General features: G+C 40.4%; 1 protein-coding gene across 1 annotated transcript in view; it reads right to left on the bottom strand.

The window, feature by feature from the left end:
- The window catches only part of LOC583423 (eIF-2-alpha kinase activator GCN1), a 53,145-nt gene that overhangs the window by 2,748 nt on the left and 25,131 nt on the right, over nt 1-25,266 (bottom strand). Inside the window, exons 28-49 of the mRNA XM_030992460.1 lie at nt 24,420-24,666; nt 23,445-23,566; nt 21,928-22,042; nt 20,736-20,915; nt 19,050-19,270; nt 18,199-18,406; nt 17,068-17,264; nt 16,621-16,878; nt 15,447-15,662; nt 14,724-14,888; nt 14,010-14,124; nt 13,027-13,166; nt 12,299-12,442; nt 11,458-11,727; nt 10,619-10,732; nt 9,950-10,180; nt 9,048-9,244; nt 8,560-8,674; nt 8,212-8,308; nt 2,627-2,775; nt 1,616-1,720; nt 481-699 (exon numbers count right to left, since the gene is read on the bottom strand). Of these exons, the coding sequence (XP_030848320.1) occupies nt 481-699; nt 1,616-1,720; nt 2,627-2,775; nt 8,212-8,308; nt 8,560-8,674; nt 9,048-9,244; nt 9,950-10,180; nt 10,619-10,732; nt 11,458-11,727; nt 12,299-12,442; nt 13,027-13,166; nt 14,010-14,124; nt 14,724-14,888; nt 15,447-15,662; nt 16,621-16,878; nt 17,068-17,264; nt 18,199-18,406; nt 19,050-19,270; nt 20,736-20,915; nt 21,928-22,042; nt 23,445-23,566; nt 24,420-24,666 (3,825 nt within the window). The remainder of the gene's footprint in view (nt 1-480; nt 700-1,615; nt 1,721-2,626; nt 2,776-8,211; nt 8,309-8,559; nt 8,675-9,047; nt 9,245-9,949; nt 10,181-10,618; nt 10,733-11,457; nt 11,728-12,298; nt 12,443-13,026; nt 13,167-14,009; nt 14,125-14,723; nt 14,889-15,446; nt 15,663-16,620; nt 16,879-17,067; nt 17,265-18,198; nt 18,407-19,049; nt 19,271-20,735; nt 20,916-21,927; nt 22,043-23,444; nt 23,567-24,419; nt 24,667-25,266) is intronic.

Raw genomic sequence — 25,266 nt, 5'->3', positions numbered from 1 at the left:
AATACATCAACAATGTATCTAAGCACTAAAAATTCATATATTATAACCCCAGTCATTGGATTCAGACTTGCCTGCACACATTATATACACTTTCTCCACTCCTTGGGGAGCATTTCAGCAAGGCACCATTTTGCATACACTCACAATGCTAAGCAAACTACAATGACTTCACATTACTTTTGAGCAGACTATTTTAGTGCCATAAAACAATCCAGTTACTACTGAGAATTGGCGCATTTTCTTTCAAGAATGCTCAATAAAGAGCGATTCGATTCACTGGTTACATATGATAGAATTCTAAATGACGGCATCCACCTTGCATACATTACTTGTTGCAGTGTCAGACCTCCCTCTGGAAAGTCATCAAAGTAACTACTATTAAAGAAATATGCGTAAATCTCGAGTATGTTAGTTGACTGGTTTATACATTATCCATGAAAGATGAAAGATGAAAGATTTCTTTTTTTCTGTCCATCTTACCTGTAAAAATTCATCTCCATGTTTTAGCTTGAGCAGTGCCACCAACGCCCATTCACTGTCAGCCTGTACGGCCGTGTTCTTATCCTTAGTGTTGCTGACCAGGACTACCAGTATCCCTCGTACTATGGACATATCAAGAGGAGCTTCGGTTGTCATGGCGGCGTGGTTGATCATCTGAGCGGCGGCCATCTTGATGTCACTGGATGAGTGGTTGAAGCACTGCAGGAATGAGGAGGAAGTGCAAAAAAATATTGTATTATACAACCTGAAAATCAAAGACAAGATATCTTGAGTTCCGGTAACAATAAGATTTATAGCCTACAGAATCCAAGTCAATAATTACCAAATACATGATTAGAATCTGCCGAATGATTAGAAAAGAAAATGTATAATTGCTGAGAAAAACGAATGAAGGATTCCATAAAATGTCAGGACCATCTTCATCAAATATAGCGTACAAAATCCTTTCCTCCCACCCCTAGCTTCCCCTCCAAAAGCCAAAGCTTAGTTTCTGAGCACTTACCTTCACCACAGCAGTGATTAGAGACAGTGGTACTTGTTTTCCTACTATGCAGTGCTTCATGTAGAACTACCTTTCTCCCTCCCTCTCTCCCCATCCCACGTACCCCTCCCCCCACCAGCATCCCTCTCCCCAAGCCAAGGCTTATTTCTAATAGACCCACCTTTACCATAGCCATGATGAGAAACTGCGGTACTTATTCTCCAGTTACTGAGCAGTGCTTCATGTAGAACTACCTTTCTCCCTCCCTCCCTCACTCTCTCCCAATCCCACATAGCCCTCACCCAACATCATCCCTCTCCCTCCTCAAGCGAAAACTTATTTCTAATAGACCCACCTTTACCATAGCTGAGATTCTCCAGGTACTATGCAGTCGAAATACCTTTCACCTTCCCTCCTATCCTCCTTCCCTCCCTCCCTGCCCCTTGCCCTCCCCAAGCTAAAGCTTAATCTCTCAACACTAACCTTCACCATAGCAGAGAGGAGAGACTGTGGTACTTGTTCTCCGGTTGCTATGCAGTGCTTCATGTAGAACTACCTTAATCCCTCCCTCCCTCCCCCCTTCCTACCCACCCCTTGCCATCCCAAACCAAAGCTTAATATCCCAAGACCCACCTTCACCATAGCAGAGAGGAGGGACTGCGGTACTTGTTCTCCCGTTGCTATGCAGTGCTTCATGTAGAATCCCATACCACGGACGCCTGCCACACATACCGGTATCTGTTGGAGCAAGGGAGAGAAACGTGAAATTACTATACAAAAAAAAATCATACTCAAACCAGAGTTCGTCACTAACTGGCGCCGGGGACACATAGGCGACCAAAATCTAAGCCAGGACCCCCAAACTTTTGATATTTTAAAAAGGGGCTCATGCATACAGACTCTAGAAAGTTCAATCCGGACACCCTTCAAAATCAGTTAGTGTGGAGCCCTGCTTTAACACACTTCTATTATGGTAAATTATGTTTCTTAATGTTGTAATGTACATCTAGAAGAAGCATAGAAGGCCACATGTCTTTACAGACCACTCCAAATCTTAAAAGTGACTTTCGGAGGTAGTTTTGGTTGGGTTCATCTTAAAATTTGATCTCCTTTTGTTTTATAATTTTTTTCACACAGTGGTAATATACTGTACCTTTTTCATTTCCGACTGAATTTGAAATAAATATCAAATAAAATCGTTTTAAATGTATCACAATATAACACAGCTCAAGAAAGTTTATATCACAACAGTCTGCAAAAGCTACTCTACTAGTAAGACCAAATCAAAGAGTTTTCACTTTTTAAGCAATTAACTTCTAGAATAGTTCATATCGAGGGTTCAGTGACACAAAGATATAAATCCCTATTTTGCCAAAATGAGTATTTGATATCAAAATGTTCAGAAAAATGTGGGCTTTCCAGGAAACACAGAGACTTACCTCAACCCAACACCCCATTCAAGTCAATGGCTAGTGAAACATAGACCTAACTCATTAAGGCTCAAGTGCTCAGTGACACATAAACCACTTTTTCTCAAAATAGCAAAAATGAAATTACGTCTTTGTGTCACTGACCCCTCGATATGCAATCAAAATGCACATTTCTGCCAAACTTTGTCCCACTTAACACCACACAGCATCTTACCCTGTCATTCAGTGAGTTCTTGATGATGACCTCCAGAACCTTTGCCGATAGTCCGTCCGCCGTCACCCTCTCTGGGGCATCTTTCAGTGTGACTGATAGAGCGAGGGCGCAACTATGATGCAGCATCCAGTTCTGATTCGGCTCATTTACTGCTCAACAACAACACAAAACACACCAAACAGTTATAGAGTGCAGAAAGTATCCAACATTAAGTATATATTCTACTGCGCTACAAGAGCTCCTGATATGTTAATTGAAAGGATGTGCTTTCAGTTTTGATTTAAAGATATTCACAGATGGAGACTTCCTGACTGAAATGGTAAGTTATTCCAGAGTTTTGGGGCTGCACAAGCAAGTACCGGTAGTCGGTTCTCGTAGGAAATTTGACACCGTTCGGGTGTTTTTTTCGAAAGAGAGGGCGCTGTGTGTGGATAGACGCTAAAAAACTTTCGCTCGTAGCTTTTCAACAAAATCGCTAAAATTTTGCCTTTTTAAACTGCCATCCTGCTTTTTAACCGAGCAATATATGCTCTTTTAATATTAAAAACCTAAGTTGTGTGATTATTTCGAATTTTAGACTTATATTTTGGAAGGATTTTTACCTGCAATTTGTAGCCAGCATCGCGCTCGCGAGTCATAGTGGATCACCTACGCGATACTACGGTGCAATAGCGTATACTACGGAGATCTACTCTACCACCGCAACCTTTTCTACGAGACATTTCGACATTATACTACATGTGCAAGCTTCAATGATATGGATTTTATGATAGCGTTTTTTATCTGGAGTGCAATAAATCGTTTAGACTGATTATCTGCAGTTTTGTAATCGTATTCGCTTGAGTTTATTTGTGTAGTTTTAACTTTTTAAATTTTCGCGGACTCCGCCATCTTGGATTTCTGCCGCCATTTTGTATTGCTTACGTGTACGTCATGGGGACCGAACGACGCCGCTTCAACCTCAACAAGGCCGTGCTCATCTTTGTGACTGCCAAGTTATTGATAGGTCTGACAGATATTCATGCTGGGGAGAAGGGATTACAGACTGTAAGTAGACCTAAATTGACAATCATTAGCCACCATGCTGTATGCAATTACGCCTTCTGCATGCCGAGAAGGGATACCACTGCATTAGCAGCAAGATATGTATTTGATCCTATTTGGAACTCGAGATTATCAAACAGAAATAAATTCCTGGATCATGTTGTTACCATGTATAACCAGACTAGTCAAAGAGATCTAAGCTGTTCCCAACCTAGAACTATTATTTTGGGGTTAATCATGTGTGCTGGGGATGTACAACCCAACCCTGGACCAGCTCGACCTTCCAACAGAAAGAAGAGCTCAGCGAAGGCTTGCAGCTCTTGCAGTAAACTTGTGATCGGCAAGAACAAACTTACATGCTCAGATTGCCAACTATTATTCCATCCTAGTTGTGTTGGAGTCAAACAAAAGCAATTATCGAACTTGAGAGCCAACTCTGCACAGTGGTATTGCTCTGATTGTTGCGTCCCGTGTAGTATGTGCGATGGAAATGTATTAAGGGATCACCACGCAGTCCAGTGCGATAGCTGCGATAAATGGTTACACACAGCCTGCTGTGATATAGATTACCAGTTGTACATATCACTTATGACCAACAATTGTACGTGGGTTTGCCCACTCTGCAGTGAACTAAACTTTTCAGACTCATTCTTCAGCGAAGGTGAAATCTCAACTGAAAACCTTTTTGATGCTCTTGATACTGATGCTGATGCTAATGTCTGCTCCCAACCGGCAAGCCAGAAGGATGTGGGTGCATCGCAGCCCAAGCCCAACAGTAAAAGAAATAAGAGACATAATAAAGAGAATAGAAAGTGTAATGCCAAGAAGAGAGACAAAGTTAAATTGATATTGACTAATTGCCAGAGTGTAAGATCCAAAGCTGGTGATATCGAAGTGCTCATCGACTCCGTTAAACCAGACTTCATCTGTGGAACAGAATCGTGGCTTGACCCAGAGGTTAATAGCAGTGAAATCTTCCCAGACAACCACTCTATCTTCAGGAAAGATCGTGAACAGCTAAAGACTGGAGGTGGAGTCTTCCAAGCAGTGAAGGGGGATTTGATTACAACGCACTGCAGTGAACTTAACTCTGATTGTGAAATATTATGGACTGAAACAAAAATAAAGGGGTGTAGACCCTTGCTTGTGGGAGTCTTCTACCGTCCACCGAATGACAGCAATGGTGAAGCAATCGACCACCTGGCGCAATCCTTTACAAGGTTAGGAAATAAGATCAATTCTCACAATGTCATCCTCACAGGGGATTTTAATCTACCCAACATCTCGTGGGATGATCATGTTGTCTCCAGCAGGAGTGGATACAGCACCAGAGCAGCTGATAAGCTTGTCACTCTAGTGGAAGAATTGGGACTTAATCAGCATGTCACCCAACCTACAAGAATTCAGGGAAACACAGAAAACATCTTGGACTTGATCTTCTCCAATAACCCTGAAATAGTGGACAAGATATCTGTTACAGATGGCATTGCTGACCACAGCTCAGTGATAGTGGACTTAAGAGTAGCTCCTACTAGGAAGCGTCCGATAAGAAGGAAAATCTACCTCAGGGGTAAAGCAGATACTCAGGGTATCAAGGAGACACTTCAAGACTTTTCAGATACTTATTTCCAAACGAACCAAGACAAAAGTGTAGAGGACAAATGGGAACAAATTAGAAGTGCAATACTACACACAATGGAAAAACATGTCCCGCACAAGTTTTCCACTAGCCGATTTAACTTACCATGGTTCAATAGATCACTACGTCGTACGATTAAGAAGAAACAGAGATTATACAACAAGGCAGTTAGGACAGGAAAGCCGGATGACTGGGAATCGTTCAAGGCCTTTAGGAAAAGCACCCACAAGCTCATTAAAGAAGCCCGTTCTTTATATGTTAGGGACACTCTTGAATCGGCAATTCTAGAAGAGCCAAAAAGGTTTTGGTCTTACATTAAGCAACTGAAACAAGAAAACTCGGGAGTAGCAGATCTCCAGCAAGGGGAGAAGACTGTAAGCAACGACACAGACAAGGCAAACGTTTTGAATGAACAATTCCGGAGCGTTTTCACCAACGAGCCTCCTGGATTAGCACAGTCCCTTGGCAACAGCCCTTACCAGAAGATTGGACATCTCAACATTACTAGGAAAGGGGTCGAAAAGCTGCTCAGCACGCTGAAGACCAACAAAGCACAAGGGCCGGACGGCATTCCACCGTGGTTCCTGAAGATCGGAGCTGAGCAGCTATCTGCACCTTTGCAAGACCTGTTCCAATCTTCCATCAACACTGGAATAGTACCGCAAGAATGGAGAGACGCCAACGTAGCCGCCATCTTCAAGAAGGGGAGCAGGAAGAGTGCTGCAAACTACAGACCTGTCTCGTTGACATCAGTACTGAGTAAAGTCATGGAACACATCATACATAGCCACGTAATGAAACACCTAGAAAATCAACATATCCTATCAGACTTCCAACATGGGTTTCGTGCTAAAAGATCTACTGAAACGCAGCTAATTCTCACAATCAATGATATTAGCCAAGAACTGGATAGAAATAAGTTAGTCGACATGGCAGTGCTTGATTTTACAAAAGCTTTCGACAAGGTCCCTCATCGTCGCCTAATCTCTAAACTACAATATTATGGTCTTGAGGGAGAAATCACTTCTTGGGTGAGAAGTTTTCTGATGGGCCGCACACAACGAGTTGTCATCAATGGTCATTCATCTCTACCTGCATCTGTTACATCTGGCGTACCGCAGGGTACAGTGACCGGCCCACTATGGTTCTTGTTGTACATTAACGATCTACCAAACAACATGGCCTGCACAACCAGATTGTTCGCAGACGACTGTTTGCTGTATACAGCCGTATCAGCTGATCAAGATACCAGCGTACTGCAGAAAGATCTTAGACAACTGGAAAGCTGGCAAGACACATGGCTGATGAACTTCAACCCAACCAAGTGCTGTACCATGACCATTGGTAAGAGAAACCCCCTCATCACAAGTATAACTTTTGTAACCATAGTCTCGAGAGTGTGTCTTCTCATCCATACCTGGGTGTTCACATATCGAATACATTGAGCTGGAATACTCATACTCAGGCAGCTACCAAGAAAGCCCAGAGAATACAGAATGTAGTCCGCAGGAACTTGTGGAGTTGCAACAAGAAGGTGAAATCAACTGCGTACCTGGCGTTAGTAAGACCGCTTCTCGAGTATGCATCGTCAGCTTGGGATCCCTCTACCAAGCAGAATATCAAGTCCCTAGAACGTGTCCAACGACAAGCAGCCAGATTCTGTACTAGCAACTACAGTAGAGAAGAAGGCACAGTCACCAAGGCGCTAAAAGACCTAGGATGGGAATCGCTTCAAACTAGAAGGAGAAACCAGAGACTCAGCATGTTATACAAAATGAAGAATGGACTGGTCGACATTCCTTTGTATGACTATGTACAACTGAATCCCAGGGAAACCAGGGGGAACAACCAGAAGTTCCTACAACTTCGCCACAAAGCTAGAGCCTACCAGGACTCCTTTTTTGTGTCAACCATCAAGGACTGGAATAACCTCCCAACTTCCATAGTAAACAGCCCATCATTAACCACTTTTAAGAACAATTTACTTAAACATACCCAATAATTTGATTAGAGTCAACCCACACACAGCATGCTCTGTCTACAAATACGTTAGCGTGGATGTGTCTGGAAAGGACATTTTGCTGACCAAATCATACAGATACAGATACCCAATAACAGGTGCTGCCATTCAAAAGGATGAGCATTCAGGTTTATGACAAGCAGGCCTTATATACATGTAATGCTCTGCCATTTTCCACAAATCACCCATATGGAAAAATTCTGTAACTTACATTTCCCTCAACAGAAGACTCTCAAAGAGACTGGGGGGGGGGGGGGGGTCTTGATGAAACCACAGGTTTGCTGTTTGCAGACTTGTACACCGATTAATGATATTTCCACCAAGTCTGGTGTCAGCGAATCATGACCTACTGCATATGGAAACTGCTCAATATACCCCTTTAATACATGTATATTTTTTATCTTATGATGCTTTAGCAATGAATAAGCAGAACACTCACACATAAAACTGTCAATTTCAAGGAGTTCATAAAGCAGGGGTGATAGTGAGCACTAAAAAAAAAAAAAAAAAAAATTCCCCCCCCCCCCAACCGCGCCTCCCCCCCAGGTAAAAAAAAGAAAGAAGAGGATTCAGGGGGGAAAATGGCATCTAACAACATTCCCCCCTTTTGAGTGAGAAAATTGGGAACAAATAGGGAAGAATATGGAAGAATAAAGAAAAATCTGGAAATATCAGGATAAAATTGGGAAGAAAAAAAGAAAAAAAAATCTGGGAAAAAAACTGGTAAACATGGGAATGTAGCACACGATGACAAACATCTAACAACTTCAAATATGGAGGCTAATATTAGATGTAAATATACCAAAGATGTTCATAACTTGGTTTATGTTGAGAAACAACTGACCAAAAGTGAACATCTCATGTCATACATAAAACACTTACCAAGGAGTCTATTGTTTAGGATGTCCTCAAAATCTTCATCGCTCAAAAATTTACACAAGGCTCCCAAACATCCAGATGATGATATCCTTATGTTACCCTGCAATATCAGATAATTGAATTGAATTGAATTGAAATGGGAATCCATATGGTAGCCCAAGGGCTGAATCGCATGGAGTTTACAAAGTAAAATCACAAAAACAAAATATATATCTTCCAAATCAATCCATATACCCAACTCCCACATCATGAATTTGTATGACAATATATTTCAGCAATGTGCATATACTCATAAGTCCATTATCGATATATTTCTTTCTACTTTTCAGTGAATGTCTGCATGTGTATTACCTCTGATGATGACAGGTTACTGATGAGAGTTGTTTGGAGAGCTTTCTTGTTAGCATCACCAATCTTAGTCCCGGCTCCAGCTATGGCCCCTTTCAAAGCTTGCAGCATGGTTTCTCTGGACAAGGTGAAATAATATACAAAGGTATAATAAATTCAGAACGGCATGTATCTGATAAAAAATGTTCCCTGAAAAACATGGCTCTTCAAATGCCTTAATATTCTAAATATGGCATGTAACATCATAAAAATCGGTACAGATTTTATGCCACATGTTCATGTAGTCCCATATACATCTTTCTGTGTACAGTGCTTGAACTTAACCAAGACTGGGCCAAATTTATTATCATTTTGATGATTCCAGAACCTTGCAGTACATACTTTTATGCTAGATGATCAACTTTTTCTGATCGTTTCCACAATGTTTCTTTCACAATGCAATCGCATGAACAGAACTCAACTTTATCTTTAAGAATCAAATAATGCCATACCTGACTCCTGTGTCATTGTCTGTGTTCTTGATGCCGTTATGAAGCTCAGTGAAGAGAGGATCCACCTTGGCATGAATGACGACCAGCTTCCCCAGAGCTGCAGCAGCCTCTAATCTGACCGCTCTGTTAGCATCGGTCAAACCTCGGATGAAGGTGGTCTGGAGCTGGGGCAGGAACGCTTTCAGGAGCACACCAACCTGTAATGTAAAAGATCAACATCTTAATTGACGTGGTGACTATTACATTGTTCAATTCATGTAGGCTCCATACAGGGACCATCCGGTTTCCGTAAAAGTGTCGTGTTCAAGTGGTTTAAGCACTTGACTTGAAATTCAAAGGTCGTGGTTCGATCCCAGACACGGCACTAATCTTCATTTGCCACACTCGACCCAGGTGAGGTAAATGGGTACCTGGCAGGATTTAGTTCCTTGAAATGCTGGAGCGCTGTAATGGCAGCTAGGCTAAAGCTGGGGTAACAATAAATGCGCCTCGGTATAGAATTTCTAGATAGACGGCGCTATAGAAATGCCTATTATCATCATCATCATCAATGGGTCAACATAACTCTGATAGCCCTGTTAGCATCAGTCAAGCCTTGGATGAATGAAGTTTGAAGCTGAGGCAAGTTTGCCTTCAGGAGCACACCAATTAAAAATATAAGAGATAATGACAACCTAGTAAGTGTCACTTCAATATCCTGACGATGGAGATTCAACCTGTTTGAAACGTTGAGCCAGTCCTACTACCGGTCTCCTTAAAACTATAAGCTCAAGAAAGATTACCAACAGTCTCACATGGTGCAATCATAAGCCTTCTGTATTTCAAAATCCTTGGCGGAAAAACTATAAATCTTTTGCCTGTGACACATAAACAGTTACGAGAGGGAATAGCCCTCTACTTACCTTAGCAATGAGCAACCCTAGGGTCTGCAGGATAGCCACCTTGACATTCCAAGCGAATCGGTCACCTAGGACGCGGATCAGAGGTCCAGTGATGGCTACCACCTGAGGCTTGAGAGCAGCGATACTGGTCCTTTGAACGACCTCACCCAACGCAAGGGCGGCCAGCTCTTTGACCTCCGGTGACCCTGAGAGGATGCCCTCTCGGAAGTAGGGAAGGATGGGGGTGATGCCCTGGAGTTGAAAACAGATTAAATGGTGAATGGTAAACTCAAATGAACGTTACTTTTGAAATAGTCCACATATAAGGCTAAAACAACAAAAAAAGAGTCTAAAGTGAAAATATTAGTCTGCAGGATCAAGTATTTTGCATCAAAAATTCTAGGGCACGTTATGTTAACTATGTATAATAACTTAATTGTTTTGATTTGGTTTTTGGGTTAGCCTTCACTGATAGAATTGCTCTATTTGTAATGAATTATTGAATGAAAATGAACTGAATTACTAACTATGACCCTCTATCAATAACTTATTCACAGGGCAAACAGGTGGATCATATACAGGGTATATAATCTTAAGAGACAGTCAATGCTCTTACACTCAAAGACTATACTTCTCTCTTTCTAAAGATTAAGCTCTAGTCTGAACACAAGTTATTCTTCTGTTGCTTACCTTCTTAGGCAGACAGAACCCTGGTAGGTCCTCTTGTTTACAATCTTCTGTAGCATAGCGGACAGCTCGGCGTACTGATTCAATGTGACCCATCTGCTCTGCAGCACTTAGGCTCTACAACATGAAAACAAGAGTCAAATAAAGATGATAACTTAAAGAAAACATCTATTTGCAAAGATAATTCTTGGTGACACAAAGATTGTCTGCAGTGTGCATTAAATGTTGTCAGATATGTAAAAATGATTGGCAAATGTAGAAATATCATCAAGGAATATCAGAAACCTAATGATCTATCATCTAATGTGAGTAACAAATATGTGGTTCTCCAACAGATGCTATGACAAGATTAGCTTAGTAATCACCATCATACACTAATCTAATTCCTAACTACAATACACGATCTGAACCGAACTTACACAGATGCAACCCACAATCTAAATCTAAGTAGTTGGCCTAATAAAGCCCTCAGCAAATGTCAAGGGTCAGATCTTCCTAAAAACCCAACATATCAGTATTCAACTGCTATTTCAAAGGGGACCACACCAATGTTAAAAACTGCTTTTGATTTGTCACTCCTAGTTGTTATCAAGACAAGCTTTCCTTCATTATGAGAACCCCATAGGATGTGACCGTCTTTGTTGGTTAAACAGTTTTTGAGCGTTAAGTAACACCTGGCTGGAATACTCCTCAGGGAGTGGAGATTGTGCACAAAGTGTGTGCAGGCAAGTATTGAATCCAATGACCAGGGTAATAGTATATATCTACAAAAGCGCTTAGAGACATCGTAGATGTATTAGGCCGTATATAAAAGTGGAATATTATCATTATTAAGAACTGACCTTTGTAACAGCATTGAGCGCTTCCCAGCTCATCTCCAACACCCTAGGTTCAGGGTCGTTGAACGACTGGATGAGCGCCCTCTGGAGCTGAGGTACGTAATCTGAATAGCTACAGCTGGTCTTGCTACAGTAGACCTGCAGCAGGGTGGACGCAGCCAGCCGTAGTCCTGCGTTGTCTCCCTTGAGCTTCTGAAGGAGTTCGTCTATGATGATCTGTTGACCCGGAAGGTCTTGGACTGACATCACGACCCTCTGGCAATGCTTCAGAGCCTGGCGGGTACAGGATAAAAGATACAAACATATTAAATGAATTCATCTATCAAATACTTACTAAATGAAGGACTGTCTTTTCAACTGACATGACTGAGTAAATAAAAAATAATAAAAGGCAAGTTGTATGTAAGCCTGTAAGATGAGGTTAAGTCAACCATAAAGGAGGATTCTAGGACAATTACCTCCTGAACTACTCACATTCTTCTCCTCCTCTGGACATTTACTATTATTCAAATATCACTAGGGGGGGGGGGGGGGATGTTTTCTGAGTGTTGATTGAATATTGTCAGATATGAGTCTGGAGGATGTAGTCCAGTGGGGAATATATTTACCCATACACAATGAAGACAAATCATGTCCATTCACTTAAATCCTGTCTACACTAGTTTGGCCAGGAGGGATTAGACCTCCCTGCATGGTCACTGACAGGTGGTTATCTCATCAAATCAGCTCTCAATTAACATAAGAAAAGGAGGATCATCGCGGACCAACGGGTACCGCTTGTATGTTATATAGAGGGCGCTAGTAGCTATAAGTAGTGCAGTGGGGCTTTAAGCAATTTCCTTACCTCTTGTTCTCTTTCTGTGCCTACACACTCCTCCACAGCAGACATGAGAGCATTGAGAATCTTGGCTAAGTGCTTGGTCAGGGAATCCCCTGCAACCTCAGACAGGATGGCTAGGACACCGGTGTTTACTGGTGGTGCGATCAGCTGTCATGGAACAAATGAGGGAAGACATTCAGTAACTAATGAAAGCTAAGAAAATAAGTAATTACACCAACAATCACAATAAACAGAAGAAGAAAAAAACCTTGTAAAAAACAATGTCTAGCTAGGCATTAGAAACATACAAACATGCAAAAAGATCCCATTGTTTAATGTGCTAAGGTTATTGGTATGCTGGAAGCCAAAAGGGGGTCACCCTATATGAAGTTGCATAGAGTTAATGGCCTTCTGGCTCCAAATAGATGTATTGAGCTTTACATGAGTTATGGTAGCACAACTCTGTTTTTGACTGCCACGGGATGAGAACATTTATTACACAGTACTTGTGTCGCAGTGCGTAAATTATAAATGTAGATTTAACTACGACGTTGGGAGTATTATTCGGGAGTTTTGGATTTCTTTTTGAGGTACTGGTTATAGCTATGGGCCTACGCCCCTCAGCAAGTAGTACTAATGGAGTCACCTCTTGCCCAGAGTTTCAACCAGAACCTCTCATGACAGTGTATATATGTATACTAATTTGCATAGAGATAAGGCCCTTCTTGCTCTAAAATAAACAGTGAACTTACCTTTGGTATGAGGAATGGTAGCACAACTCTGTTCTTGACGGCCATGACTTGTTTGAGTCCATCCAGAGCGTATGTTCCTTTCTCCTCGTCACTCAGCTGAGATAGAAGCTCTGGTAAGATCTCTTCCAGTGCCTTGTGACCTATGACACATGTCAGAGGTCAAGTAGGAGTAATGTCAATCAAATTTCACAAGGTTTATTTTACTGAACCAAATGAGATCACATGAATATGAATTGCATGATCTTCCTAAGGTTATTAAAACAGATGTAAAGAAAATGATGTCTTGATAGAAGATAATGAAATGCAGTTTGCTATTTGCTTTGTACACATACAATGATTGATTGATTGATTCCATTTTTATTCCATTTCATATATCAATTTCAATTGTTTGCACCAATAAGGACATAGTTGACAAAGTAAGTTCAAAATTATGAAATGAAACAGGAACCTACTGTAAGGCCAAAAATTTGTTTTAAAATAAATAAATCAGTTTTTCGGCCTGACATCAGACCATAAAAGCATTTCACTCTGTAACATTACATCTACTTTTCAGGGTCTGAAGTAAAAGGGCGACTTGAAGAAGAAATGGTTCGGTGTGTTGGCTTTTTTTGGCGTTCGACAATAAGGGGATAGAGCAACGTCGATCTGGCGCTGCTCAGTGGCTGCCGGGCTCAGGATCAATTGGGTAAAAGAATTTCAATTTTCGGTTTAATAAAATTTGGAGTGGACTAAAAAGATTATTATTAATAAAAGTGGCATAATGTGAAATGCAGTGGTTGAATGTGCCAGCAAAATTTGTCCACAGCGGGCCTTCCCTATTTTTATTTTACAGACAAATAAGTAGACTTATCGACCTTGATGACATCAGCTACATTTTGTCATCTAAATTTGCCATTCAGTTACACAGAAAATACTTTTTGCTTTGCAGTGGAATTTCTGAATCAGTTTACCGCATCATACATGAACAACATTAATGTTCTTACCGATTGAACTATGAAGGCTGTCAAAGGTCCTTGCAGCTGCCTCTCTGACCTCTTGGAGAGGGTCAACCAAAGCTCTCTTCACTGTAGTTACTAGACTCTCGACATACGTCACAACCTGGTGGGCAAGAAAGCAAGAATCCATTTGGTTTTATAATGGCATGTAATGATAACAAGTTTGGCAGTAATCCATCAATCGGTTCTTGAGATAAAGCGATCACGAGAACGGGACATACAGACGGACAGAAAGACAACCAGAAAACATAATTCCTCCAGCTACTTTGTAGCCGAGGCATAAAAATACAATGTATTTAAAATGCTCAAACTATCAAGGGAATATATCATCTATCATGTCAAATTATTGTTGACTGATTGACCAATTCTACATGCATGGCATGGAAACTGAAAAAGCTTGGGCATCAAAATACAGGAGAGAAGAACTGCCTGCCTGGCGTATATTGTAACCAGTATTGTAGTAGCTCCCATGGTCTATTAATATGTCTACACATATCCTTCAATCGGGTTTGACCTGATAGACTGCCAACAGCCAAAAGGGTTTCAACTCATACAATTTGGCACAAAGTAAATTAAAATCAATTCTTTTAGATTGTGATTCTCATTTGCAATGATCTGTTTAGCTTTTTGGAGGATTCGTGCCACTCTTTCTCAGTAGATAAAATGATAAAAAGAATGAGATATAAGGAAAGACGAACAAACCTGTTCTCTGCTTGTAGAGTTGATGATTTCACTCAGACCGATGCAGACTCCTTGTCTCTGGTCACTCTGTGCAGAGTCCAAGCCCTTTTCTAGGACCGGGATCATCTCTGGTAAGACACGGTCACCTAGCTTGCGGACAAGATCACCCAACGTTCTTGCTGCGACCTGTCAGGAGAGAAACACGAATCATACATGTAACCATCTTCTTCTTCTTCTGTGGTGACCAGACCAACTACCATCAGACAGATTGGTGTGTTATTTGGGGTGTTTTATTTCTATGATGTCTTTTGCTGCCTGAAAGAAGGCTGTTACTGTCATTGACAACATATAGGTTTTACGGCCTTAGGGTTGGGTAAAGGTTAGGGTTAGTGTTGCAAAGTGGATGTTAGGCTAGGTTGAGGGTTATGATTAGGGTAAGTTAGAGTGTTTGGTCCCGGTTTGAAGTTCAGAATTGGGTTAATGTATTGCACAAACCTATTAGAATTTAAAATTTAAATTGGTACCCGGTAGGATGCGATTGAATTGTTGGTCAAACAGTTTTTGGGCGTCAAGTAACGCCCGGCTGGAATGCGCCCCAGGGAGTGGAGATTGTGCACACAGTGTGTGCAGGAAAGTATTGAATCCAATGACCGGGGTAATATATATCTGTGAAGCGCTTTATAAAAGTGGATTATTATTATTAGGTCAATGCCATTCAAAAAGAAGAAGAAGCACACCACTGACCTGTCTCTTGTCATAGCTGGTGCTGGCCAGACACCCTAGGAGTAGAGTGAAGAGGGTGGACAGGATGTCTTTGAGGGTTCTTGGAGTGTTGACGACGACCACCTTCCACACGTGAAGCGCTGCTTGGCGAACCATGAGGGCAGTGTCCGATCGTCCCATGTAGAGACCGGCAAAGACACGGTTCCTTCTCTCCGCTCCAAGGATGGTGATGATTGCCTGAGGGAAGGAAAACACCACAAGATGCATCGCACTGTCAATAAGCCATTTCATAAATACTATCTGCGCATGGGCAAATAAAGGTCATTTCTGATAAAATTGTAAAACCCACCAACAGGAATCATGCTCATGTTATGTAATCTTAATTCATGTGTGCACCTACAGTACATTCTTATGATACAAGAGGGCAAACAAGCTTTTCATGATGCACATACATGACTTTGGCATTGATTGTTCTAAAATACACAAAGTGGGACTTCTCCATGAGTAAAAGATCTGTGGATATTTGGGGTCATTTGACCCATGTGCTAACTACGAAATGGTCTTTTCCAGGAGATTCAATTCTTGATATGTTTACATGGATTTTTAAGTGTGTACATATTGTATTACAAAAAAACAATAAAAATAAATTTTAAAAAATGCCACTGCACATCCTAGTATGGAACCTGTATACAATGACTATAACTAGCTATGCCTTCATGGGGCTGCAGAAATGGTCATAATCATGTGGATTTTTAAAAAAATGTCACAAAGCCAGAACTACAGAACCTAAATGCAAGGAATCAATTCCTCTAGGCGGCCACATCTAAAGGGAACTGATGACACCTTTCAATTGGTACATCTAAATCACTCAAAAGTTGAAGTCCATTTTCAGACCAATCTCAAATCTAAAGCATATTTTCTTTTCTATCATAAAACTATTCATGTAGCCAGCTTGAAGAAAAAACCCTAGGTCAGAAACATATTTTTAAAAAACCAGACACTAACCTGAATCTGGTCCTGATCCCCAATGAAGAGGGATATATAAATGACCAATAAGAACGTTATCGTTCAAGAGAGAGTATTTGTTGCATCGAGAATATTTTGGAATTAAGTCCCATCACATTGCAGTTGTGGGGAGGGACTATACTTATATTACCACTTTGGATTGCTTCCCAGAGTCTGGTTTTGAACTAACCTTAGTGGAATGTTCAGTTCCAAAGTTATCATCGTCATCCCCCACGGTGGTCATCTTGCCTGTCACACCTGAGATCCTGTAGAGGAGATCACCCAGGAGCTGAACAGAGCTGTATCTGATCCTCCAGTTATCATCAAACAGACCCTTCTCAAGCTCAGGGAGGAAGACGTTGACTGCGGTCTCAGCGTAGAGGTTGATGATGCGCTGACCGGCACGCAGAGCAGTGTCTCGCACATACTCACTCTCATCAGCTAAACCCTGCATGGCGGAGGAAATGACAGTATGTTTATTTCATAAACAGCAAACCTCAATGTTCACAATTTAAGTATATTCATATATATATTTAATTGTAAAAAGGCTCCAAGTTCTTTCCAGAGGACTAGAAACTTCCACCTTCTTTTTTGCCCACTGCGCATTTTCTTACAAGAATACCAACAGCAGACTTACCACAAGGAGAGGAGAAATGCAAGGTCCAACGAAGGGAGCAAACTTATCTCCAAACGTTCCGGGAAGATAGATAAACATCATGATGTACCCATCCCTGACGTGTGATGCTATGTCAGGAGTTTCGGCAGTCTTGACAAGATCGGGCATGAACTTCTCCAACTTCTGAAGACCCATTCCAGCTATCACTTCACTCAGACCTGAAAAATCAAGATTAGAACTTATAAGGAAACTAGTAATATACATGTACTCTGAATTGGAAGTCCAATGGAGTCTTATAGTGACTTGGTAACATTGCCTCAGATTCTAAAACAAAATCATGGACTTAGCCCATGCTACAATCATAATCATAAAATCATAATTATAAACCTTTAGGTCAGTCGGGAATCCCATGACTTTTACAAGCCGTTCACCTGTCTGATTATCAAGATATTTATGATTGGAAATAAAATTTCATTTTTCGTTTTCCTAACGGTTTTTACATTTAACACTACAGTCTATTGGGGAAAATGAGTACGGTAAAACAGGTCACTAAAAGATTTTTATTTTTTGAGGCACTTCATAATAATTTTTAAGCACTATTTTTTTTAGGGCTTCAATGTTACACCATATCACTGACACTGATAACACGTAGGGCCATGCATCTCAGATTTAACGTTGTTAAACGATGCCTTAAACACTTCTCTAGGTACCTGCTCATACAAGAGAGAGGGGTTGTGAGATCAGAGTAAAGGTTGCTTGTTTACCTTGGATCCAACAATTTATTCAAAAAAAACATTTCACACTTCTTACTCTCTACCTATGTTTCTCACTTCATTGGATTTAAGTGTATTTATCATTTTAATGCTTTTAATTCAACATAATTCTTGTGGCTGTACCCCTCTTCTCTTGCCTCCTTTGTTCTATCCCCCTCCCTAATTATTCTCCTCTTCCTCCTCCTCTCACTTGCATCCTCTATTCCCTGTGACTCTCTTGTGCTCCACACCCCCTCCCTTCCTCCTTCTTCATCTACAGAGTCCTGCTCTGATGGGAGTTGCTTGGTCAACCACAGCAGCAGGTCATCAAAGCTGCTCCCCTCCCCTCCCTTTTCACACCCCTCCTCCTCCTCCTCCTCCTCCTCCAACTAATTCTTACCTTGTGCGGCTCCAGACCGATCTACAGAGTTCTGCTCCGATGTGAGTTTCTCCATCAACCACGGCAGCAGGTCATCAAAGCTGCTCTCTCCCATGCCCTTGACCATGGCCCCCAGAGCTCTGGCCGACACCTTCCTCACATCAGGTACAGGATCCAGCAGAGAGGACTTCAACCCTGGCATCACTGATGGCAGGTAGGGTGCAAGGTCCTACAAGATACAAATCATGCACTTGCTTTGTGAAAAGGTTCTTTCTAAATAACCAGTGGGATTTATGTAAATTATAATTGCTTAACAAGACATATGTTGAAATTAGATAATTCTGATGGGCATTTACAATCACATGAAGCATGGTTTCAAAATGTATCATCTATGAATAATTCTGTGATCTTGCAACAACTACATGTACTCTATGATGAATTACCTACATTAACCAAATTCCAAACCTTAACCATGCACCAAACATTTTACCTGAACTTACACTAACCCTAACCTAAAACCAAATATCAACCTCACTCTAACCCCATACATGTACCTCTCATTGAAATACAGTTGAGAACAAATAATGGATCATCAAATCTTAACAGGTTAGTCTATTAAACATCACAACCATACTCATTTATTTACTTATCTTTTTATTTACGTAATTTCAATTCAATTTCAAAAACCATTTGCGGACAAATTGCAGAATTGCAAACAAAATTAACAATCACAATACCGGTAGATAAAATGGATATATAAATTGATCATAATAAACTAAAATCGTTGAAAATACAACATTTTAATACTCAAAATTACTGAATATAGCTAATGCCTAGAACTATTACTAATGACAATGAACTTCACAACCCACCTTCTGGTCAGTCAGAGAGTACATGTTTCCAATGATCTGACAGGCCATCTTCTTGGTCTCCGTCGACCTGTCCTGGAATGACCTTTGAACTACTGGCATGATGAGAGCAAGCGAGGGCGCATCGATGAAGTGAACAAACTTGGTATCTAGTAGGATCTTGAGACAGCTAGCAGTTTGCTGGGAGGGGTTGGACAGTGCCTCCAGAAGCCTGGGTACAATGGCTGTCACACAAAAAAATAAAAGATTCATGACAAACGATGATGGCACAATACTTCGTTGTGAATAATGTTATGTACAACAGATGCATTTATAGAGCAAGGCCGTCATACCAATAAAGTCTGCTATGCTCAATTATGAAATATATCATAGCTTTCCATATTTATAGTTTTTCAAGTCGAATAAAAAATTTGTTTTGATGGAGTTGGCCCTTCTTCCTCTCATGTATTTAATCATTCTTCTTCAAGTAGTTCAGGGACCCATTCCACAAAGCATTTTTTCCATGACAAATGACAAAAAGCAGTGACAAGTCTGCTGATAACCAATCAGGGGCAAGGATTTCACTAGCTTATAATAGCCTATTAATTGTCACTGATGACAAGTTTTGTAAAATGGTCCCGAGGAATCAAATGAGTGAGAATCCATGTCATATGGTTCATTCTTTCAATCCTTTAAAGTGACTTTGTAACATTGTTGAAGGTTGATGAAAAAATTGCTTAATTTTTTTATAAATGTTACTTACTATATTCCTTCTACTGTACTAACCCTCTGACATGCAAAAAATCCTGAAAAAAAATCTCAAACCACGAAGATATCTATGGTTTTCTTTGAAGGAGTCGATGTATGATACCCTATAACAGTGATTAACAGTAAATTCTCCCAACCATTTTTGAATTTTCCCAACCGTTTTTCCATTAAAAAAAGACATAAAACAGGCTAAAAAAAATCTGTCAACACTTAAATGTCTGGAATGGAATGTAGAGCCATTTTATTGCTTTGTGACGATTTCCATTCACCAAAAATGTAATTAAATTGTAATGATATAGTTGGGAGAATTAACGAATCAATCAGATCAGTGTTTCTCAATTTGTACCATGAATAATGGTCCGTTTTCACTTAAATTTTCAGATTATTTTTAATTGTACATCTAGCATTGAAGTCACTATCTTAGCACCACTATCTCTCATCTGAACAATGTTACCAAGTCCCTTTAAGGTTACTTGCTGTGATCTCCATCAAACCCTAAGATTCCAGTAACATATCAAGGTCACAAGAGTACCATTAATCACTAAACCGAGAATATACAAGCATGATAGAGGTGTTGTGGTCTAGTGGATAAGTCACCCGACTGCAGATCACAAGGTACGGGGTTTGAGTCCTGCTGTGGCACTAATGTCCTTTGGCAAGACGTTAATCTACATTTGCCACTCTCCACCTGGGTGTTAAATAGGTACCCGGTAGTATGCAAAAATTAATGTGGTTGGATGAGCAAATGTGCACTTGTAAAATGGCAACTGACCAGAATGCTTCCCAGGGAGTGGGGAATGTGAATACATTGTGTGCGGGTAAGCCTGAATCCGATGACCGGGGTAATAATATATACTGTGCCTAGAAACAAAGTATTAGGCGCGTTATAAATGTGATCTATTATTATTATTATTATGATAGAAGCAAACAGTCACTACTCACCCTGGATTTCTGGATTGCGAATGACGTTGCCAATTTGCTTGAGTGCCTGAGCCCCAGCCTTCTGGACCTTGGCGTGCGAGTCGGTCAAGACCTCCGTGAGTTTGGGTACAATGCTCGGGAGACAGGAGGAGAGCTGCTTAGGGGCACAGTATGCCATGTTACCAAGGAGCTCAACAGATCCTAACAAAGGAAAGAGAATTTAGTAAAAGCAGGAGAAGAAATCTGATTATTTCATACCCATTTTATGAGGAGAAATTCCCCACAGTACATAATTCCCTTTTATTCTACAGCTCATATTTGAGCTTTTTTTCTTTTTAACCCGTGAATGAGATAAGGTTCCTTTTCCCCTTGTGTAGTCGACCTTATGTCTTCAGTCTGATTGAGAGGCAGATTGTGCTCTTCAGGCAAACTCCTGGGGGGTGTTTCACAAAGACTAAGATTGACTTTAAGTTGGACTTAACTATGGCAGGCTCTTCATGCCATTGTTTGCTCTCACCATTTACTGGCATTGGTCTCTCAAGGGACCTACAAATCATGGTTACAAATCTACAGAAGTAACATTTTTTGATAATTCATTATTGAAGGAAAAAATATTATCTAAAGATCATAATGGTGAGAGCAAACAGTGGCATGAACGGCCTGTCATAGTCTTTGTGAAACACTCCGTAGGCCTGTTTTGGAAGGAAAAAAATATCACTGAACTTCTATGGCTCTAAGGACGCTGGTTGATATTTGACTAAAAGATTTGATGACATATTTGAGGAGGTGCTAAGGCGCAATTTGAGAGCCGTAGTCTCATAACCGGAGCTCCCAGATTCGAAACAAAGTCGATGCGCTGGTGCCCTTTGGTATGACATTAATCCTCATTACCAAGCCCCTCGGAGAGAACTTAAAACCGTCGGTCCCCTGGTTGCTTACTGGTAAGCATGCATGTGCTTTCTTAGCAGTCAGGTAAAACAATCATCAACATAAATCAGACTTAAGATCATTGCACTGTTAAAGCCCCACTGCACTACTTATAGCTACTTGCGCTCTCTATATAGCAAACAATACCATTGGTCCCCCATGATCCCCTTTTTCTTATGTTAATTGAGAGCTGATTTGATGAGATAACCATCTGTCGGGGACCATGCAGGGAGGTCTAATCCCTCCTGGCCAAACTAGTGCAGATAGGCTTTAACCCTTGACTCACCTGCTTTAGTTCTCCATGAGTCTTCTTCCAATGCAGCTAGAAGTGAAGGTAAGACTAGTTTCACACCGTGTCCACTCAGTTTACTCATCACAGCTCGAGACGTATCATCAGTAGCCTGAAAGCAAGAACGGTAAAGTCACATTAAGAGCTAACTAAGTTCAAAACTAGATGGAACTTCGACTGTGCGCAGTCGAAAATCTCCGTCATAGAGTAATTTTACAAACCAAAACAGAAGCAATTTTTTTCAAATTCAAGTTTGATTGTAATACATTAACAGGTTTTCAGAATATCATGATTACAAGCTATTTCTCATATACATGTATGACCCTTTGGTCTTTGACCTCATGACCCTAAAATCTAATCAGTTCATTGGCTCAGCAAGATACATACATGTCCTGAGTTTGATGGTAATCTGATTATCTGTTCTAATGATGTGATCACAAGCTATTTTTGCATACATAATGAGCCCTGTGACCTTTGACCTCGTAACCCCAACATCTAATCAATTCATTAGCTCTGCAAGTTACATACACGACCAAAGTTTGGTAGGAATCCATCGGTCGGTTCTTGAGATAACGCGATCACGAGAACGGGACGTACGTACGGACGGACAACCCGAAAACATAATGCCTCCAGCTACTTCGTAACGGAGGCATAAAAATGGTTTAAATTACTGGAAATAATCTCTATGACACAGTCCTTATGGTCGATCACTCTACATTCTCTAAAAATATCTCTTTAACTGGTGACAAGGTGCTCCAATCATGTCTGTGGCAAACTAAATTAATTTCTTCATTCTTGCTGTGTAACCAAGTTACAAAACATATTTTACAAGTAAAAACTCTAAGGTTGTTTCTACTTGTATGGTTCACTTTCAAGGTTCACTTTCAGTTAAAATATTTGTCCATTGGATCATCAGTCATGTTTCATCAATTCTTATTGAATATCAGAAAAAGCTCTTCTTGGACCAAACCAAAATGTGGACATTTACAACTGAAGGTACCAAATAAGTTAAGCTTTGACTATGTGAGGTACTTGATATGTTCCTCTTTGATCTTTAAAGGTAAAGACCAGTTTTGGAAACGCCCCAATTTCAAAAAATGAAATGGAAGCTCTTATTACCAATCATGTGAAAGGATATGTTTTGACTAATACATGATGATAAAAATTTTGCAGGGAAACTGCTTACTAATTGATATATTTGATATATTTGGTAAATTAGTTTATCTATTGGGATGTGAGAGATAAACGCACGTGTCGCGCAAATGTGCGTAGTCCCATATACATCTTTCTGTGTACAGTGCTTCTAACTTTTCGAAGACTGGGCCAAATTTCTTATCCTTTTGATGATTCCAGAACCTTGCAGTACACACCAATACTTATATGCTAGATGATCAACCTTTTCTGATCGATTCCACAACGTTTCTTTCACAATGCAATCGCATGACCATAACTGGTCTTTATCCTTAACTTTTCTTCTACAATAGGGGGGGGGGGGGAAGAGAAATGCTACTTACATCCCTGACATACTGGTTACTATCCCCGAAGCAGAGGAGTAGATGAGGGATGACATGTACAACGTATGGCTCAAACAGACGACCAAGCATGCTACATAGCATCTCAAAGGCAAATAAGGCTCCTGCAGCAGAACAACAAAGACAAGAAAACAACCTTATAATAAACTAAGGAGTGGCTTCTTGCACAGAACAACCATAATGAAAAGATAAATGAAGCTGAACCCTAGATATTATTGCAGCACAGGATACTATCAACATACAGATACATACAACTTACTACATACGTGTACATTACAATGACGCTCCATATTCTTGATTGCAAATAGTGAAGTGCCATCATGTCAACACTCCTTCATTTTAAATGTAGTTTTGGAATTTTAAAACAGCATTTTAAGCTTCAAAGAAAGAAATTAGTGCTGGAATTAATATGTATTGATGAAGTGATAAAGAATAAATCACTTTTAAGCCCCACTTTCAGTTCTATCTAACTAAGAATGAAGCACTAGGAAGTACTAAGTATCATAAAACAGTCAAACCTGCTTCAGTGACCGCCTGAATAGAAAGACGACCTGTCTACACAGACCATATTTTGTATTTCCCTTGAAAATGGTTTCTCTTTGAAGCATGTACTAAAGGAACCTCTAAATAAAGACCACCTGCCTATTTATAAAAGCCACTTTTCTTGTCTCCCTTGGGTGGTCTTTATAGACAGGTTTCTTACACTGTAACACCTACCTTCTCTCTTTCTGAAATTCTTCATATCCTGTACAGCACTCTAGTTCTATCTAACTAAGAATGAAGCACCTGGGACTCTTTGCACAAAACTTACCACTGATGGTAACTACCATGGAATCCTTGATTTAGAGTGGCTGTTGACCTGTTATCATGGTTCTTGCTATTGCTGGCAAAGATACCATCAATGGTAAATTTTATGCAATGGGCCCAGGAAATAATAAGTATCATAACAACACCCACCTTCTCTCTTTCTGAAGTTCTTCTTATCCTGTATAGCACTCTGCAATGTGGACATGATCTCTAGCTGTTTGAGAGACAAGATACCTAGTCCCTTGACCATGCCAGCCAGACCATAGGCAGCTCCCTTCCTCTCACCAAAGTTCTCTGACTCCAGCAGAAGCTTCAGGAGTTCCTTGACGATTCCTGGTGCGTCTTTCTTAATGGCTGGGACTAAGGGCGGCAGACAAGCCGCTACTGCTTGCTGGACCTGTGCAAAGAGTTTGGAAAGAATCCTTCAAAGTTATGCAAAGTGAATCAAACGTGGATGCAATCTCCATTCTTCCTGAAATCAACTGTCAAGAACATTTTCATAAAGCCTCAAAACTCAGGTTTTATACTCAGATGTATAAATTCAAACAAAACTTGAGAAGTCTGCACCTTAGAAATACAGTACCATATGAAAAGTAAATTGACATCAAAGTGACAAGATTCCTTTGAAGTTATGTCATTCATAATGTATTCAAAAGAAATATAAGTACAATTTGCTCCAAATAAGAATACATTTTGTACACAATGTATCAGAGATTGAATGGTTTTCCATTAGCTATCGCATGTAAAATTTGACTTTACAAAGTAGGTCCCACAGATGCTCTACTTACACCTCATAGAATTTTTTGTTTTGACTTGAGCATTCCCCTGAAAAAAACATATTAGCCAATAGACCTGTTAACCCTATAAGTTAGATCTGGGGCCGTTTCATAAACCTTGTTATCTATAACATAGAAAATTTCTGTGACAAATTTGCTCTCAGCCAATCAGATGCCATGATTTCAGTAGCTTGTAACAGTAGCTTGTAACTTGTTATTGA

Source organism: Strongylocentrotus purpuratus, unplaced genomic scaffold, assembly GCF_000002235.5.
Source record: "Strongylocentrotus purpuratus isolate Spur 01 unplaced genomic scaffold, Spur_5.0 spur5_scaffold_2, whole genome shotgun sequence".
NCBI classification, from domain to species: Eukaryota; Metazoa; Echinodermata; class Echinoidea; order Camarodonta; family Strongylocentrotidae; genus Strongylocentrotus; species Strongylocentrotus purpuratus.
Note: the sequence above shows the minus strand (reverse complement) of the source record. Positions and strands in the feature narration are given on the sequence as shown.